The 20,709-nt window shown below is 40.5% G+C and overlaps 1 protein-coding gene across 1 annotated transcript in view; it reads left to right on the top strand.

Annotated features, from left to right (window-relative positions):
* Positions 1-20,709, top strand: part of MYO10 (myosin X) — a 163,737-nt gene that overhangs the window by 68,798 nt on the left and 74,230 nt on the right. Inside the window, exon 3 of the mRNA XM_040064682.1 lies at positions 5,011-5,169. Coding sequence (XP_039920616.1) covers positions 5,011-5,169 — 159 coding nt within the window. The remainder of the gene's footprint in view (positions 1-5,010; positions 5,170-20,709) is intronic.

The raw sequence follows: 20,709 nt of genomic DNA, 5'->3' as shown, positions 1-20,709 counted from the left end.
GCAAAAAGATGCCTCAGAAAACAGAGGGCACTGATGTTGTGAAAGTATGAGCCAAGTTCTTTGGAGCTGTTCTTGAGTCATGGATTTCCATGGACATCACAGTAGCCATTGGGATTAACCCTGTGAAGAGTTCACATAGGACAGTCCACGGGACAGCAACAGGAGCGCTGTGGGCTTTACTTTTTGGGTCAATTAGTTTTGCTTTCTGGTGCTTGTGGACTGCCCAGATGCTGTAGCAGCTGGTTTTCTAGTACCACAGGAATTAGTGAAAAAATTGTGGTTGTTTGCTTGTATATTTTTACTTCGTAAACCTGTCTCCCAGATGACTTCCGTACAGTAACTCTTTGTTTTCACTTTCCTGTCATACTGAATTTTATGTTTACCATATTTTACATTATCCTTCTGGTTATATGGATTTCAGCAACTTAATTTAAATTGAGTGTGTGTGACAAACTTAAGTATTTCTGGCTTATGTGTTTGGACATCAGGATTACCTTCTGTAAGGCCCCGCATAGAGCAGAGGACACCCAGGGTTGATAAAAAAAATTCTTGCGCAGGAAAGAGCAGCCAAAGGAGGTTGGTTGCTCCATGTCTGTTGCCCCTACCGATAAACCCTCTCGATTTATTGTAACAAGACTGACAACAGGGACGTGTTAAGTTGCATAACCACACCCAAGCAGGCAGTACTTGGCATCAGTCAGGCAGTACCACGTTCAGCATGTGTGATTTCTGCCGAGGCTATGGCAGGTGACCGACTGACAGTCACTGCCCACGTGGTGGGTGATGGGTTACTGCGTACAAGAGGTTGTTTTAAAATGCTTGCAATATGTGAACTCTTCAGTAGGTGACCTTGCACATTTTCAGAGAGCAGTTTCAGTAATGATCTAGCTCGTGTCAGGGCTTCCAAGGTGGATATGAGCCTATGTTTGCCTTTAAATGAAAATCTTGCAGAAAAGTCACTAAAACAATGAAGGTTGTAATTCAAATACTGACTCGTTGATCAGGAAACTTTTGAAGTAGCTTCTGCCTTCCTCCCATCCCATATGGGTCATTGGTACCAGACCAAAACCTCGCCTCCTTGTGAAAAACACCCTGAGAGATTCAGTTGTGTATGGGCTCCATGCAGGCTGGAAATCCGGAGTGTGACTTGTAGCTTTTGCAAGAAGTGGGGATTGTAGGGTTTTTTGATGTACATAAGCACTTAATTCAGCATTTTCTTAAACTCATTTGACTCAGCTGTTGTGAAATCTCTTGATGCCATTCAGTGATCTGATTCAAGCAGGGATTTTTTTAGATTTGGCATCGTGTCACAAAATGGTGCCGTAAGAGGGGAAGCATGTGTCCTCCTGTTGTTGAGACCCTACTTTGATGTACTTTGCTCATGTTAATAAATTGTATTACAACTTACCTCTTTTGTTAAAACACAATTACCATTAGATCTTGAGCTTAGGGGTATTTTTTTAATGCAGAAAAATAATTTTGCATTGTTTTGTGGTATTTCCCTTAAATGGAAGGCTTGAAAGACAACTTCTTTTTTTCCCCACATGCCAGATAATTTGTGCAGGATAGCATTGGTCCTCTGGCTCTTTAGGCCACTTCTTTGAGTCCCTTTTTGGCGCGTTCATCACAGCACTAGTAAGGTGTGGTAGGGACAGCCAGGCAGTTTTGAAGGGTTCTCCTTTCTTAGTGAAATGCACTTGACTGTTGTTAGGCTGAGTTGCTGTTTTGTTTTATATTTCTTAAGCTTGTTCTTTTTGTCTTTCTTCTTTGCATTGGTCCATCCTATCTCAACCTCTAATTTTCATTTCCAGAATAAGATTGAAAGTTCTTATTTTGCATGCTGTCTCTTTAAGGTTTAATTTAGAGTTTTCCATGTATTCAGCACGTTTGTTATCTTGAACCATTTATATCTAGAAAGGAAAGAAGTTTTTGCTGAATTCTCATTTAGGCTTGTCTTAAATCTTATTCTAGTTTCCTGCATATTTCACTTGACCGTCCAGAAATGCTGGGAGGGTCCTTGAGGATGGATGTTCTTGCACTTTGCCGGCAGGGTCCTCTTGAAGTTCAGGAGCCAACTTTGTTGTCTTCCTGTTCTTTGTGCTGACCCTGCAGAGTGGCTCTGGGTTCCTATTTCCTGAGGATTTCAAGTGCTGTAATATTTCATAACATGTTCTTCTAGTTAGTAATGATAAAGTTCAAGGTAGTTTTTCCATGTCTTTATCCTAATAAAGGCGTGATTCAAGATGAAATAAAACAAAGGAGGCCTTTCAGAGCTTGAGCAGCGAGGCTGCAAAAAGCCCGTTTTAAGGAGATGAGGTCTGTACATGTGATCCTGTAGGCCTCTCTCATGACTTCAGTCTTGTTAGATCATTTTGATCAAGTGTTACAATGGGTTTAAGAAATCTGAGGGATGCATGGTTCTGGTGAAAATTAAAAATGATGGACAAGTAGCTACCCAGTTTTCTCAGAAGAGCTCCTTCTCCTTTCTTATTTGGGTGGCAACCATTATTAGAAGTTGGTGAAGCACACTCCTATCTCTAAATCAGCTCACAGAACAATTTCCTCACCCAAACAATAAGGCAGTGTGTGGCAGAGATGGAAGTATTAGAACAACTAGACTGAAGAAGAGAAAATAGTGAGTTTGAGTGGGAAGGATGAATCTGCAGAGACCATCTTCTGTAGTGCTGCCACATGCAACTCATAATCTTGTTGTTTTTCTTGGTGCTTATCTGTGAATTCTTTACATTAATAAACGCGCTGAGAGATGTATGGGGTGCTCTGCCTACCCTACTAACCTGTGCACCACTCATCAAAGGATAAACGTCACAAACGTGGACATTATCCTCCTAGAAGCGGTATTTTGCTTCCTTTCCATGTTCACATGAGATGCACTCACAGGATATGTGTCATCTCTTTTTGGTTTCCTAATTCTCTCACTGAGTCTGTTTTTCTGTATCCAGGATGATGCATAGCCTCTGTTAAGTTGCTTACTTTTCTAGGATTTGCTCTCCTTATATCCCTTTTATTTCCAAATCCTTCAGCTTGTGGTATTTTTGTTCTACAGTGTGACCTTTTCATTTATGGTTCTTCTGACTAGGAACAGCAGTTTATAGCTTGTGAGATGTAATTATCCCCAATTCCACTTACGGTTCGTGGGGTTAGTCTTGGGACTGCTAACACAGTTTTCAGCCCCAAAAGGTTTTGCTATCAGTTGATGCTCTTCACATTCATTCTGTGCATTAGATGTTCTGTCTGGACCCCATGCTCCTACAAGTGGCTGCTTTCTCCATCTTGGGAGGGTCCCTCTGCCCTGTACAAATCCTTGTCCTGTCATTTTTATGGTTCTTCACCACAGAATAAGGCTCTCCTCTCTCCATGTCTGTCTTTTTTCCCCCAGCCAGGAATTATACCCAGGGTGCTCTAAAACTGTTGGAACTTTCTGATGGTAGGCTCACATACCCTGCTGATGTCAGTGATGCCTCCCAGCTCCTGTAAGAAATTTCTTTCCTGGATCTCCTTTCTTCCCAGCCTTCCTTCAGTATGCTTTGTGCCGGTGCAAGTGACATCTGTAACAGTGTGATGGCCTGTGCCAGCATTTGTTATGTTTAGGATACTCTTAATGAAGAAATGTCTTCAGGCTGTTCTTCTTTGTCAGCTGTTGTACAGAGCTTCAGAGTTTAGTCTGATCTGTCTTCAGCCTCTTCTTCAGCCTCTCTTTCTCAGTTGTCTCAGCAGGGCAGACAACATCACTGTTTGTCTGGATGGCCTCCTACAGTGTCACTTGTTCAGGTCTTTCATTGCCAGGAACATACATAAGGTTTTATGGTGAAAATCCTCTGAGGGCTTTCCTCCTCCTCCTGTGCAGAGGTGGGCTCTCAGGCACAGCATGACCCCCAGCCCGCAGCAGCATTCCCGCAGTGCTCGCTGGTGCTTGGCTGGCAGTTACAGCTCTGCTTCCGTTGGCTTCATAAATATTATTTTAAAGTATTTGGGGAGGGTTTAGGTTTTTTCTGATGTTCCACATTAGTTTTTCCACAAAGTATTTGCATTAATTCCATGCTTTGACCTTTTAACACTGAAATGGCACCGTTAGCAGGGACAAGTATTGCCTGAGGAGTGTTGGCATTGCGAATGTGGGCACATGTCTATACGGAGGAGGTGCCAAGATGTAAATTTGCAGGAAATGGGATGCTGAATTCAAAATCAATCGTTTTGTAGACTTTATTGATGTTATTAGTATTCATAAAAGTTTAACTGTATTGAGGATGTGTACATCTTGCATATTTTGAGATAGTTTTACAGAAGTTATATAAAAGCGTTTTCCAACTGAGTATTTAAATTATTTTTTAGAGCTTATACTGTTTGTTAAGAACTGGCTTCAGAAACTAGTCCCAAAAGTCAATTAAGAAACCTGTTGGCTTAATAATTTCTAAATATCTGCTGCACAAAGAACTTAGAATACTACTTGCATTAGGAGTAATGACTGTTTCCTGACCTGAATGGAAACTTCTAAGTGGATTTCAGATCAAACATATGAACCCTTGCAGCCTATTAGAACATTAATTTTAATTTGCTGTTTTGCACAGTCAAACATTTCCTTGTAAAGCAATTCGAGTGTAAGTGGGTTTTACTGTAAGAGGTTGTTTATTGTTTGGTTGGTTTCATATTTTTGGGAATGGTTATTGCTTGGTTTATTTTTCTCTTGATAAAGTCTAGCAGTAGTCCAGTGTGAAACAAGATTGCATTTGCCCTTAAACAGAAAAAACCCTTACAATGCTCAGTGCACTCTTAGTGTGTTCTAGTTTCTTATGGCCCATGTAGGTATTTGGGGCTTCAATCAGTGTCAGAGAAGCTTCAGAGGAAGGTATCTCTGCCAAGCTATTATATTTTGCAAATCTGCACACTGATAAGCTGGATAGGGGATATGAATGGGTGTGAAAGCTTCATTCTTAGACAGAAGTTTTTGAATGTGTGCTCTGATTAATACTGGTTTTGTTTCCCCTCTTTCAGGTATTTACTTACAAACAGAGCACGATCACACACCAAAAAGTAACGCCTATGCATCAAACAAGCACAGAGAGCGTGGAAGACATGGCAGCACTTGTAGATCTCCATGAAGGTTCCATTATGCACAACTTATTCCAGCGATATCAGCAAGATAAAATATATGTAAGTTGTTTCTAAAATTAAGAAATGTATCCAGAAGGAATGTTTTTGAATCTACATTTTTGTTTTTGAGTCTAAGTGCTGTGTGTGTTTTGCTGTTCTGTGCTATCTCCTCTCCTAGTGCTTTCCAGTTCCTTGTGTACCCACATAGAGCTGAAGCATGCCTCATATAGTAACTTCTCACCCACAATGATGGAAGGAGAAGGTATCTCAGGCTGGACACACTATCCCTTGGAAATCTTGAAAAACTGGTGTGCTACGTACACTTCTACACTTTCAGTGACAAGATTATGTAAAGGTTTTCTTTTCTCCTTTAGACTCTCTGCCCCAACAACATGCTGGGTATGTCACCAGAGAGGATGTGGTGGGACTTAGTCTGTCACTGCCATTTGAGATCCTGTCAGGATAAGATCCAATTCTGATCAGCTCCCCCTCTTGTATTGCAGCAGAGGGGTTGTTATGAAAGAAGCATACGACTGTCAAGCTGTTAAATAAAGATGGTTGGAGTTTGGGGTCTATGAGAACAGGCAGCTGTTTATCAGATAGTTTCCAAAACTAGGAATTAGTCCACACAGAATTCCTTTTCTTAACTCTGTAATGAAGATTTTTATCATTAGATTTACCTGCTCCTTCAATATTTTCATTAATCTTGAACTAACTAGATACAAATCTTTCCTGAGTCTGGAACTGCACTAAATATGGGAAAGATAGAAGGAATATTAGCAGCTGCTACAGGTTGCAAAATTGCGCTTTTCAGTGGTTCAGTGGTTGGCCATTGTGGTTTGAGTTTTTTTTACTAATAATTGCAGCACACTGTTTTTGTTTCATCACATGTCTGGGCCCTTGATTTGACCATATATATGCTTTATTTCAAGCTTCATCTACTGAGTTTGGCTTCTTTTTTTTAAATATTAACATATCTAAGTGAAAAAATAAACTTTTCCTGTACTTAAGATTTGATAAAAGGCAAAAAAGGGCACAGTGAAATAGTATTCTTTTGTACATTACCTTAAAAGTGGCTAGCATGGGGAATCCTCAATACTGAGGCAGTTATATTTACGTAAGTCTTTATGTATATTTTTTTTCTCAAAACAAATGAACTGTTTTACTTTACAGAAAAATCAGCAAACAAAGGATGAATAGCATTAGTGAACAATCATGCATGGTTGAGGAAAAAACATTCTTGATAAAAGTTTAGTTTTCCCTCAGTGTTGTTAGATTGGCACATGGTACTCAGTGAGTCAAAGTTAAAAAAATGTTTCACGATGTGCACTCATATAGGGGACACACCCCCTTTTAAAAAACCATGAGGGTATGAGTGTGATTCTTTTTTTGATGAGGCACAGCCTTATTCTGAAGAGACATATCCTAGCTTCTTTCTTAGCTTGTCAAGGCAAGTTTAGGCTGTTCTGATCCTTGATGCTTAGTGCGGTGTACGTTTCTAGACAAACAGGTTTGTGTGCTGTTAATGATGACAGATCTTCAGTTGCTACTGAATGTGCATTATCCCTTCAGTTTTGCTAATTTAACTGCTTATTCTTTTGAATCCACCTGAAAAATTATTGAAAAGGCTTGTGTTTTGAAATGCATATGAAAATTTTTCTGTTGCCCTGTATGTGTAACCAGGACCTGACTGTAGAAGCAGCTTCTTTCCTCTAACCTCACTGGTACCCCACTCCTACTGCAGCAATAGCAGTCTTTTAGCAGGAAAGGGCTTCAGGAACAAAAACATCCCAAAGAGACGATTAAATGTCTTGAGTAATTTCATGAAAGTTCATAAATACGGGAGCATGTATTTTAGGAGCGGGTGCTGTCATTGCAAAAGGAGGTCTGTTATTTTAAGCCAAAATTTCTTCACTACATTGAGCAATTCAGTGATATTTTAATGTTAACAAAAAAACCCCAAACACACACACCAAAAAACCCAAACCTAAAACAACTGAAGATGCATTAAGCTTACCTTTGTTGAAGGTTACTTTGCAGCTGATCATTCAAACTTGCTCAGTCTTCTGTTTTGGGACCAAACTAGTTCTAGTACAGGACAGTAAAAGCGATTGGAGTTTATGCCAGGAGCCATCAAAACTTTCCAGATTATACATTTGCCTTCTCCCTTGACCAGGAATTGCTTCATAATTGTAGTTCACACATTGTCTCTTGTATCTGCCTCATTACTTTGGCTGTATCTGCCTCTGGTGCATTAGGGATAAATTGGGAAGGCATTTACCACTCTCCACAGTGGGCTTAGGGGCTGATCATCCCATTGAAAGACTTCTTGCCATCCCTGGATACAAACAACCATCTAATTGCTGTGTTCTGGCTTTTAGCTTTTACCTCAGTTCTGTGCACCTCCTTGTCCACATCCTGGGTAGGAGAAAGAGATATGCAAAGGTGTGTGCTTTCATTTTTTGAGTTCTATGCTTGTCGTATTACAAATATATTACTGTGGTTCTTGAGCATGGCAGCATTTTGTTAGTTTTCTCAGTGGCATTGAGACCAGAAAGCACCTTCTTACCTTCACAAAGAATACACTTTGTTGGGATTTAAGTTTTGGGGCTTGCTTGTCCACACGCATAGAAAAACTATATCAAGTGCAATATATTTAATTGCAGTGTAAAGATATATAATTTTGTAAGTAAGCTTCAGAAGAAACAATTAAAGGGAAATTTAAACAGCTGCTTTCTCAGAAAGACGGTTATTTATGCAGATCACTGTTAACTTGTGTGGTTTTCTGTATTTGAAGAGCTGTTTCTCCAGCAATGAACATTTTAATAAATATCTTCAGATGTTTGAGCTCAGTTTAATATTTTGTTACTTATTACCATTTTTGTCTCAGATACTCATACCCATGTTCCTAAACTTTTCACTACTTCCTAATTCATTCTAGAATGCTATTTGCTATGGATGCCAAGTTTTGTCAAACATGTCAGTGACTTTATTTGCTGCTGCCAACAACTGCTGCTATAATGGGTCAGCAGAGAATTTTCTATATTTCCTGGTATCTCTTGGGGAGGGAATAATATTGATTTAGATTACAGATTAAGTTCATAGTGTGAATGATGCCTGGCTCTGAACATAATGAGTTGAGTCTCTCAGATGAATCTGTGCTGTTGGTGAGAAGGTGAATGACAAAATGTTGTTCTTGTTTATGTCCAACCATCTTGTATCAGTGTCAAGTGTGTTAACATCTTGTGATACGTTTTGTGTGAATTTCCATTAAAGAGTGTGTGCTTTCCCTTTTTGGCCTGTGGGAAGCATAGGATATACAAGTTCTTTCTTGATTCTTCCAGTCTGCCTGGTGCTGTCTGGTATTTTTATCAGGCTTTGTGATTAATACTGCATTTATCGGAAAACTTGGTTCCATGCTATCACCAGGTTTGTTGTCCAGGAAAGGACAAAATTGAGGATGGCAGTGATCATGATGGGCTTTCATTGCTTCTTCATCTCCCATTTTGTTCCTATTGGGAGTAACAGTGGGTGATCCAGCTGTGGACATCAGTATACAAGGTTTAATGCTCATCTTTGAGTGCTCAGATTAGCTTGCATGCTAGACTGGTATGTGGCAAAATATGGAAAGATAAACACTGGTGCTAAAAATGGAGGATGCCCACATTTGAGAGCAGAGCCATTTGTGAAGGCACTTGAGGGATTTGGTCACCTCTGAAGTGAGGCCATCGCAGGGCACATGGTGTTGAGAGGCCAAGTGCTGTGGCAGCCACTCTTGTCGACCTTCAAAGGCAAATTGTTCCTAAGCTGTTGATTCTGTTTTACTTTTAGTTAAGTACACACTGTGGAGCAGACTGGCTCAGCCTTGGAGAAAATGCCATAAACCACACGGTGTGGATTGTGCTGTGAGTTGCAGAAATTATGGTGTTTGGGCTGGCTCTGGGATGAGTTGCAGTTGTCTTGTCTCTGCCAGTGGTTGGTTATTGATGCAAGTGACCAAACCTGGGAAGAGCAGAGCAGAGGATGAGAGAGCAGCTTTTGCTGAGGTGAGAGGCAGGTTGGAAATAACTGCAGTATATATTGTGCAGGTCAGTGTAGAGGCTTTCAGCTTCATATCCACCCTCATTTGCATGACTTTGAGCAATAAACAAGTTTCAAAAAACTTTTGATTAGCTTTTTCCTTTTGCTTTAAGTTAAGAAATGCTATGTAGGCACATTCCCCTTAGAAGTGGTGATGAAGATTTGACACGTGCCTGTCTTGTTTAGGTGGAAGATGTGCACCATGCCCAGAGCGTCAGTTCTGCTTGGGATGCAGTGTGGTGATCCCTCGGTCACCCTCCGCTGGTGGAGGGGAGAGTGACCTCCAGGCTGTCCAACATTTGGGTGTGGTGTCCAGGAAGGGTGAGGGACAGCACAACCTATTTTTGCTTACTCTCAATTTAGGATTGCAGCTCACCCGCCGATAATTATAACCATCTGTTATGTTTGCGTGCATATGTATGAAAAGTTCTGTACCAGCCACGTCGACATGTAGTGCTGTACCAGCCACATCCACATCAGAGGGAGGATGATGGTAATTAGGAGCTCAGTTTTCATGGCTAGCTTCCCTTCTCTCTTCAGCTGAAGCAACAAACACAGAATGACTTGGATGAAAAAGCAACATTTATTCGATTTTTTAAAAAGGTGATAAACTAGAAAAGTTGTCTCTTCCCTGTCAAAGTTGTTGCAGAGCTCCTAGTCACTTAGTTGTACAGAATGCTCAGTTCTATCCATTCTTAAAAGGTATTTTCAGTTATTTATGCATTGATTTTTAAATCTATTAGTATTTATTTACTTAAGCAGCATGTTCAGTTGTAGTTTGTTAAGCTTGCAGTAATTAGATAATTTATCTCCCTCGAAGTCATGAAGGCTCCCAGAGGCAACTAGTTGATGTTTGTGCAGTATTAATCAATAATCACCACAGGGGTTTTTTCGAATTCTGTTTGCAGACACAGACACTTTAGTATCTAGGTCAGTTGCTCTCTGTGACTTGTTTTTCTGGATTTTTGCTTTTTTTTTTTTTTTTTTTTTCCCTAGTACAGAAAGACTCCTTGTGAATCCAGTGCAGTTGCTCTGTACCGTGCTATGATGGTCAGCAGGAAGTGGATATTGCTGCATGTTACAGTGGGAAAATAGAGGGGCACACTAAAGTCATGGTTGATGTAATGAAGACAGACATAATTCATACACTTCGTAGCACTCCTGCTCGGTTGTCCTCTAACATGGACACGAGTTGTAGGTTAAGGCAGAGAAACAAAGGAAGATCAGTAGAAGCTAATAGAATCATAGAATCACTGAGGTTGGAAAGGACCTTCAATATCTTCAAGGCTAACCTTTCGCTGAATACCACCATAAATACCACTAAACCATAGTCTTGAAGTATTTACCAGCAGAGACAAAACCTCATGACTGGTTTCTTAAATGGCAAAAGTTGGACACACTCCATGTGGAAACTGATCCTAAAAAGAGTATATATCATGGACTCCTACAATGTCCTGGACAGCTCAACAGCCTTGGTCTTTGGCCTGTCATGTGCCTTGTTATAAATAATTGTGGGCCGCGGACTTAAAAAACGTCAGACAATGGTACACAGAAACTGTGTCATTAATTAGTACTAAGTAAATATGGTACATGTCCCTAGAACAATTACACTAGCCCCTAGAACTACATTTCTCCTGGTCTCGTCTGCAATCCAGCTGTGGTTGCACGGTTCCTCTCCAGAGGCATCCAGGGCTGTGGAGCAGTCCCAGGTAACTGGTTTGCAGGATCTGCTCTGTGGTCACTGAGGAAACTGCTGTTTATTTAATTGCTCTGCTTTTGCAGTAAAGAGATCTTAAAAGTATGCTGATGAATCGCAGCGTTTTTCACACCTTCCTGTGCTACCGAGAAGATGGGGAAAATTCTTGCCACCAGCTCTTTCCCTCGAAGTGCGGAGAGCAGAGAATGCTCTTGCTAAGAATGCATGACAAATGTCTATACATAGCTGCTTACCTCCATAATTAGAATGTTATGCTTGCACACATCAGATAATGTTTTCAAAATGTGGTTCAAAGTGAGTTCCTGTCTCCAAGCATTAATTACAGCTTCCATTTCACATCTGTTACTAGAGAGCAGCAGACAAAGATCTATAAAAACACAGCAGGCTTTTAATTGGAAATCTAGTGAAATTTATAACGGGTGATTGTTATTTCTAAAGGCTGGTCAGTTACATAGATCAACAATTGTCTACCACAGGCAAATTATCTTTTCTTTTTTTTTTTTTTTAATATATGTTAATGGAGAAACATAGCTGCAATGATATGAGAAGTAAACAAATGGCATCAGTTGGTTAACCAGCCTTGCTTCTGACTTCCTCCATTCTGCATGACTTGTGGAACTGCTGATAGTTATAACAACAACAATAAAGGGTGTTTGACTGAACTTTGTCCTCACAAGGTCCTCAACTGAAAATCCTGGGGATTTAAAAGTGCGTGTTTTCAGATCTCAGGAAGTGTTTCAGCCTGAGGTGTTGTGATCAATGTGATACCATTAAAAGAAATGAAAGGTGTGTGTCGCTGAGTACACTGCCATGTATGCCACAGCTACACAAACACTTAGCAATGTGTGCAGTGGCTACATGTGCACAATGCCTACACCAGCACGTGGATTTATATTACGGTGTGCACCGCGTTAGGTGTTGTTGGTAACCTGCCGGGTGTACACACTGCAGTAAGGATCTTACCTGCTAGCATCAGTGGGCTGCTTTACTAAGATGGATAGGGTGAAGAGGTCAAGGTTTATTAAAACATGAAAGCTTGCTCTTTCTATTTTGCTCTGTACCAGTATTTTTTTTTTCTCAGTTGGTTAGTTGGTTGGTTAGGGAATAAATAATAGATGGACTGACAGCAGGGTCAACTTCTGTCTGTTGACTTCCATTAATTTTCTAATAATACAAAAGCTCTACGCTGTATTTGCTGGTAACTTCATATAGAAAACTGCAAAGTAGAAATCAGTCATCATGTGCAGATTTTGTCATTGGTGATGGTATATATTGCTAATGTCTGCCCGGATTTGAAGACTAGTATTCAAGTTATTTTCTCTGTATTCATGTTAATTTCTCCATATCTTTATTGCATTTCTCTGTTAACACTATGAGCCAAGAACAGAAAGCAGACCAACATGCAGAATCAAAAGAAAAATTATCAGTTATTTGCACAAATACCAACAGCAGCCTAGTGCTGTTCGGTCAGAGCTTTTAGAAACGGTGCTGAATGCTTCTGCACGCGCCATTGCCTCACTTGGAGGTAAGTTTTGTCTCCTTTCCCTAAGGTCTGTTGTTCCCAGACCAGCAAAGTCATTGAAAGGAGGGCAGGAATTTGAGCTCCACAACTTAGAGTGCTTACCTGTCACCAGCACATGATTTCTTTACATGAGTTAGGCTTTTACTGTAAAGCAAGCTGTAAAGTGAGCTGCCAGAATTTACTGCTTGTGCTGCACCATCCAACTGTCTCTTTACACATATTCCAGCAGTTTAATACTAGAAAGGCTGCAAACAACCAGTTTAAGTTAGGAGTGAATTAACTTACTTTTGTAGCTATTGTTTATCTGTGTAAATGGATTATTGATTCATAGCCAGGCTGTTATTTTTATTTGAAAATAGTTGGTCCCTTTTACTTAAGCAGTTTCAGCTTTTCCCCTTTGATGTTTGTCAGTCTCTGCTTTTAAAGGCAAATGGAATCCAAAAGTTCCATTTTGCAGATTTTTGACAGTTAATTCCATTTGCCATCGCAGTCCTGATTTCTCGACTGACGGCTATTTGGCAGCAGTTCAGTGCCATCCAGCTAACTACCTGGCATAGACTTAGATTTCAGTTATGCTGGCTTTTGATTTCTCTTTTCATGCTCTGTTGAAGAGTAATTCCTGCTCTTCCTGCTTTCCTCCTAAAAAAAGCCCTTTCTATAGAAGAGGTCTTCAAACGTTAAAGAGCCATGGAAGCTGTGGAAATCTGGCTATCAGTATGTAAAATACTTGCAGGCAGAATTAAACAGGTCTGTGAAGCTTTATATAAAAATATTTTGCCTCTGTTTTAGAGACACTGCTCTTTGGTTCATCGTTTTATCAGCTTTTTGGTTTTCCTTTGTGTGTATTTTCTCTGAAAATCCCCTTCATCTCTCCAGTATGAGTGTATAGGAAGGAAGAAGACCATTTTTTTCTTTTCCTTGCTGGAGGGTAAATTAGACCTTCAGACAGTTTTGAAAGGCTCATTTGAGCATTGTGCAATAACAAAGCAGGAGGAAGAACTAGTATGTGGCCACAGGCCATTTGAAATTAAGTGATAAGCCGTGGGGTCTCTGCTTTTTGTGAGGCCTTTTTTTGATTTGAGCTAGAGCTCGCCTGGTTAAAATTTTGCACACAGATTGCTACAGTTGCATGTGCAAACTTATTTTCACATGCTATATTGCAGCCCATGAAAATAACAAAAATCAATGTCTTGTTCTGATCAATCGTGTTTGTGTTCAGGAGGTCACCGCCCCTATCTGCTTGGCAATGGTGAAGAGAGAAATTCTTCAGTAATTGTTTATATGAAAACTGTACAAAAGATCATTATTCTGACCCAGTAGATAGGACCGCTGCATGGTAGAGATTGCATTGTATTACTCAGCAAAAAAGTACAGTGAAAACAAGGAGACTCAGTGCTTTTTATACAGGAGAAGAACTGTGAATATCTTAAAGAAGGAAAATTGTCTATCTGATGTCTATACTTTTATCTGCTGGTTTGGTTTTTACCTTTGGCTGTAACAGTGCTCTTTTATCAACCTTTCTTTATGTTGGTTTCATGCTTCCTGACTGGATTGGTTTTTGTGTGGATCCAGGATAACACTTGTAGTAAGTTTCCTTAAGTAATACCCACCCACATGGAATAATCTGTCCAGCAGGAGAAAATTAAGAGAAAAAGAAGATGAGATTAATCTGTAACCAGGTGGAGGTCTTCACCATCTCTGAGCCTTCTGTGGAAGCAGAAAGGTGTCTGCCTCTGTGCATTTCTAGGCATTTACATTGCTAACAGGGTTAAAAATCCAGTTTTTAACCCTTGAGAAACAGTTTCATTTAGCTTCCTAGGACAAGGACTCAATGAATGTGATTGAAAATTGAATGCACAAAGATTGAAGCTATAGGGAGCGGAAGAATTCTCTTAGTGTAGAAGTTAAGGTAGCTGGGTTACAAAGTACAACTTTTTCATGGAGAGATAGCACAGCCTTTGCCCTTGGAGGGGCTTGGGAAGAGGAGGATGTTGCTTAATACTGTTGCACCAAGGGAAGCTTAAGGTCACGTTAGCTAGATTGAAGGGTCACCACAACAGACAAGGCTACATCTAAGAGGGTGTCCAGGTCACCTGTGATAATCTGAAATCATGCTTTAGAATAATCCAAAACTATTCCAAAATCTTCTTGTGAACTGTGCTGGTGGAATCAAGCATGAAGCCTGGCTGTGAAAAGGCCTTAGTCTGTTATGCCTGGGATCTGATCTGTGCTCAGCACAGGAGGAGAAAAGGCCAGCAGGGAAGTGGCTGGTAAGAGAGGCTGCTGCATTTTCCGTCGTGGACTGAAGGACGTGGTTTGAAAGTGCAGCTGAGCAGTGTGAGAAGACACTGTCCAGAAACAGGGACAAGGAGAACATTTGAGAAGGTGGGTCTTGGCTGTATGTAGCTGATCTTTCTAGTGACATTCTGTGTCATGTTCTGGTTCCCTGCTAAAAGTCCTCTCCTATGGGTGCTGACGCTTGCATTTGTAGTGTGGTCTGTGCATTTACAAACAGCTCATTTTGCAATCAATCCTACAGCTGACCTTAAAAAGAAAAAAGGACAGTTTAGAGGTCATAATGTTGAGTGCATTGACAAGGAACACAGATACAGAGAAAAGCAAAGCGGATGCAAATTTGGGCCGTTGGAAGTTCACCATGAGTCACCAGACATGGTGAGAACTGCAGGAGCCTAAGCATGTAAAGATGATTATAGAGTATGGCATTTCCATCCTAGAAATGGCTTGATTGGTTGAAAACATTTAAAACGTGTAGTTTAAAAAAAAAAAAAAACATTTAAAATTGCAGTTTAGTACTTCACTTTGATTATGGTTTTTAAGAAAGAAGCACTGCTTCAGACATGAGACAACTAGATTCTGTCCCGCTGAAATTAGCATGGGACTAGCTGAAAGACAGGGTGCACTTACCACAGTGAGGATAAATCGAGGTCCTGCCATGAATGCGGGCATTAATTACCATCCCCTTTATGGCATACCATCGTTCCTTCTTCTGCCTCCTCTAAAAAGCACACCAATGTGGCCCAGCCATCTTTCTCCTTTTTCTGCTGATGTGTATGTGGTAGACATTTGATTGTCTTTGCCACAGAATAAATTCAGCCCTGATTGGCATCAATCCTTTCACCTGAGAGAGCTCTGAACCACGAAGGCCATATCTGCAGTGTGGGGCAAACTCTTCTGTTTCCAGGTTTTTCATCCTGACACCTTCAAATTTGGTGTTGAAAACATAACAAAGTTTGTTGGCTATTTTGTGGTCTTTTAAAAGTAGCCTGCCCCTGCACGTTCTGTGAAAACATTGGTTTTGTTATTTGGTAATGCTCCTGCAGCTGTGATGATTTAAACATAAGTGAGACGCAGAGGTTGTGTGGAATGGTGATAAAAATCTTTTCCCATGCCTTTTGTAAAAGTAACATAGAAGTAGCTTTGAGGTGAGCCAGTTGTACTGCAGTTTAATTTGAAGTTTCCCATGTATTAAGGGTAAACCCAGAAAGTAATATTGTGGAATAAATTGGCAGGTTGATACCAATACCCCAGGTTTGGTTTTTTTAAAATACTTTTACTATTCAGAATCAGTTCCTTAAGGGGCTCCAGGAAAGTCAGGAAAGTCGGGAAAGTCAGGAGTTGTTAAAAAATGATCCAGAAACATATTTTTTTAAGCATCGGTAAACATCCTTTTCTTTCTGTAATAACATAGATTTTTCATGTTCTAGAGCAGAAAGGCTTGAAAGTGCTCTTAAGAGAGTTGGACAAAGTCCTGTTTCTCAATGTTAATACATCTGTAACAGAACATCCTAGTTTCTGTATTTGATCTATTCCAGCATTTTTCAATTTTTGGTGGTAGTAAACAAACACAGTGATAGTAAGAGGTAGAGTAATGCAGTCTTCTTATGCCCATTTTAATAGTGCAAGCAGTTTTGGCTTCTGTTGAGATTGTTGGTCAAAGGTTTAGTTCAGGAGCAGCACATAATGCTCTTCAACAGAGTCCTCCAGTCTGCTTCTGCTTTCTCTCTCCCACTCTCCCTGTAGCATGAGATATGAAAAGCCTAAAAGAAGTGTGTGTCCTTCCCTGCTTCCCCTTATTTATTTATTTATTTATGAAAGCAGGAGGACTGGGATGTCTCAGGTGCTAGAAATCTGTGAAGTACAGAGGGACACCTTGATGTAGAGGGTGAAAGGTCATGAGAAAAGCGGTGCAGAATAAATTTAATTACGTTACGGGAGAAAAGCAAGCTTGGGTAGAACACAGATATCATAAAGGATCATCAGAAACAGAAAAGTTATTGTGGAGAACTTTTGACATAAAAAGGAAGAAGTGGAAGGTATATGGTTGCTGGATATGGAACAAACCTGAAAGGATACACCCCAAAAATCTTAAAAGTATCGATGAAGGAGAAAAGATGAAAAGCAGGGTGGCTCTGGTGTATTCAGTGTATTTGGTTTATAGGACTAATGAAGTGGTCTTCCATTAGGGTAATTTTCTTTTTCATTGCTTTTTCATTATAGAGAATCTGAAAAAAATTGGGGGGAAGATTTCTCACTATACTTTTTTTTCTCTTTTAGTCTGAAAGCCTTTTCTACATGGGAAAGTAAGACATTTGAAACTGACTGTGTTAAGTTTTGCTAGAGTGTTTCTGTGGGTATCAGAAGTCTCCTTGAGCTCTTGCTAAAGCACAAATTGTTTTTCAGCGTTTGAAGAATGGTGGGATGATTTCAAGACAGAGGCTCAAAGCTAATTGCTATCAGAAGACAACAAGCAAAACAAAAAGGCATTCAAAGAACTGATGAAGAATCTCTTCCTTTCTGAAGTAGATTTTTTATTTTGTCTTGCCTTACTCAATGTCTAGCTGAGAGGATAGGATTGGAACTTCTAATTTTGAAAGTCCTTGTAGAGGATCAGCAAACAATCTTGTTTTTCCTTTTGCTGAAAGGGGGAGCAGGATTGTCTGTGGCTCGTGAGCTAAAGTGTTTTAAGAGATGGATTAACAATGTCAAATTCCAGTAGAAGTTTGAAAGTGCAAAAGGAACCTAACCTATAATACAGTAATCAAAGTGCTGCATTGGGATTCAGGCTGAGTAACTCAACTTTCATATATTCTTTGGTTTAAATAAATATGTTTGCTGTGATCTGATAACAAGCGGTTGCTGGTTTAGTCTGTACCAAAATAGTTCAGGAGTTTGTGTGTGGTTCTGTCTGAAGCGTTGAGTCAAGTCTTGTAACAGGGAATAGTGAACTGCCCTGTTCATTGCCATGGATTTAAGGGGTTAGGCTTCTAACAGGAGTTCTCACAGTATATCACTGAAAAAACTCTCAAACTGTTTCAACTGGGAATCTTCAGCATTCCCCTGTCTGCTTGCAAGTGCTCTGGCAGCATTTCTCCTGTTCATAATTGCTTGGGAATGCTTTCATTAAAATAAGTAATTATTGACTTCCAAGATCAGAATAGAAACTGCAAAGAACAAAAAGAAAATTTAGATTACTGTCTTACAAGCAAAGTGGAAGTGACATTCTTATGTGAAAATACCTTTTCTGAAATTTCACCTGCTTTGTGATGTTGGCATAATATAGTAATTTAGAGATCCCGCTTCTGATTTCTAACCCATTTAATTTGCCATTTGATGATGTCTGGTGCAGAAATAGTGTTCAGGAGACAACACACTGTCCACTGAGCAGTGCTGCATTTTTTGTGTATTTTTACAGAGGTTTAACCAGCTGCTAAGATGCTTGCATTTGCCAAACCAGAAGGACTGCCCTGCAAGAAATGGGTTGGGTTGCACGGTTGCTCAGGGTCTCCAAGGGAGGGCAAATGGAGGAGCCTACAAGAGAGACTGAGAGGGGACTTTTACATGGGCATGCACTGACAGGACAAAGGGGAATGGCTTCAAACTGAAAGAGAGTATGTTTAGGTTAGCTAATAGGAAGAAATTCTCCACTCTGAGGGTTGGGACACTGGAACTGTTTGCCTAGAGAAGTTGTGGCTGCCCTGTCTCTGGAATTGTTAAAGGCCACATTGGATGGGGCATTGAGCAGTCTGTTCTAGTGGAAGGTGTCCCTGCCCACGACAGGGTTGTTGGAACTACATGATCTTTGCTCTCCTTCCATCTCCGTGATTCTATGAAATTGGGAGCATTCTTCATGGGAGTACATGTATCCTTCCCCCCTCCCCCAAGTCCTTAACTTTGGGGCTCTTAGAGCTGCCAGGGTAGAGTCTAGGATCTAGCTTGTGAAGTGCTGCTAGTCAGACCTTGTGATGGGTGCTGGATGGGATAAGTAGCAAGCCTGGAAGTGATGTAGGAAATTATTCTTGTAGCAGTAAATCTTGCTGCAGTTGAGTATCCCAAATGCAATTTACAAAGACTTCTGGAAGATTTGTCATTTAATGTGAACTTCTAAAATAGTTGGAATAGTTTTTAATAACAGTGCTGCTTCTGCCCACTGATGTTTTGCTGAACTGCCTCGGGTAAAGGCAGAACTTTTGCTTGGGCCAGCTAACTCCTTAGTCCATGCAGACTAAGCTGGTTGTGGCTACCCCTGGGTTGAACTGTGACACCTGGTAGATGGTAGATGTGATACTCTGTGTCTGTGAAGAGTATAGTTTTTTCGTGATCTTGCCTTGGGACTAGGAAGTTGTTTTTTGAAGTCCTGAGTTTGTTCAGTCTCGTGCCATTGTAATTTGGTGGCAGTTTGTCCATGCATTTAACTTGTCCTGCAAAGAGATAGTACATACTTAAAGCACCAGAAGACTGGAACAACGAAGCTGCACCTTTGTCAGTAGAGGCTGTGGTTCTTCACATTTTTGCTGAAAGAAAAAAAAAAAGAGAGAAGGAATTTTTTGAGTAGTGATATGTCCTAAGCATTACTCCATGAGGTGATACAGAAGTTGTTTTCACTGGTATGATTTCTGCTGTTCACCAGGTTTCTTTTATTGCCGTGATACACTGCCCATTTCTGTATTATACCTTATTGAACTACAAGGCAATGAAGCCAGCTCACTTTATTTAATAAGCTATTATAATTCACAGTAGTGACTAATATTCTGGAAGACTTTCTGTCACTTTAAAAAAATTGTGCTTAAATCATGTGAAGGACTGCCCCATTTTAAATGAGTGTATGCAGAAGTGGACTGCTGTCACATCTTCAGATATTTACTGTTTAGAGGAGAAGCAAGAAAAGTCACGATATGTAGCCCGTGGTGATGCAGTTTTGCTTTATCGTGGAGATATTATTCTGTCAGGTACTTAATCTTGCAGAAGCTACAGAGTGATGTTTTACTTATGAAGCTAGCTGGTATCATGTTTCATGGGGATTTTTTATTTACATCTTTGCCATGGCATCTGTTGTAATGGCATGCCTCAAGTAACTCTCTTCCAAATACTTCAGGCAGACTTTAATAAGGGAAAGAGGAACATCTGTAGCTGTCTCTTTTATTGGTCATACTTGCACTGCAGTCATGCAATTAAAAAAAGAGAAGCCTCTTAAAATTTTTCCCTGTGCAATCTGTGCTGAAATATGTATCAAACAGAGGAAGTTTGTTTTCAGAGCCTTCCTTGTTACTTATTACTTATTTAAGAATCCAAGAGGGGATGATCCCAGGAAATTAAGCTGTTGTCTCAGTGCTGTAATTGCCCTGCCATACGATCTCATGTTGAAATGGTATCTCCCCTCTAGATGAAGTCTTCTTGAGCTGTTGCACAGTCTGGGAAGGTGTGGGGGTGGTGTTATAAAACACACAGATTGAAAATGCACCACTCTGTAAAAGGTACTAGAGTTACAGTGAGGAGGGATTTTCCCCTTACTACTAATAAAATTGTCATGATTTCAAGGACACCACTGCAGTTCCCTTAGCAAAAGCTCAAAGCTGCAATTTGTGTCGGGCCTGATGGAGGGTGAACAGGTGGAAAATGGGGACTGTAACAGCAGGGTAACAGTGAGAAAGGAGAGCTGATACACAGCAATAATTGCATGTTAATTAAGGAGAAAAAGAGGGAGGCGGGTAGTGCGGGCCCTAAACGCTGCAAAAGAGACTGATTGAAGGGAAAGGACAGTATGGGGGAACTGATGGTCCCTTTGTCTTAGTGAATGCCCTGTGGTGGCTTAGAGAAGGAGGCTGCAGGAGGAGCACATGGGGCTGCCTTTCGGTGGCTTGCAAGACGCTGCTCCCCTTATCCATCCATCTCTGGTAAGAGCCCTCCCACCACAGCCCCCCCAGTCCTGCTGTCAGCTTCACAGCTGGTTCCTGTCGGCGACGAGAGGGTTGACTGCTGGTGA

The sequence above is a fragment of the Hirundo rustica genome, chromosome 1 (genome assembly GCF_015227805.2).
Source record: "Hirundo rustica isolate bHirRus1 chromosome 1, bHirRus1.pri.v3, whole genome shotgun sequence".
Taxonomy (NCBI): Eukaryota; Metazoa; Chordata; class Aves; order Passeriformes; family Hirundinidae; genus Hirundo; species Hirundo rustica.
Note: the sequence above shows the minus strand (reverse complement) of the source record. Positions and strands in the feature narration are given on the sequence as shown.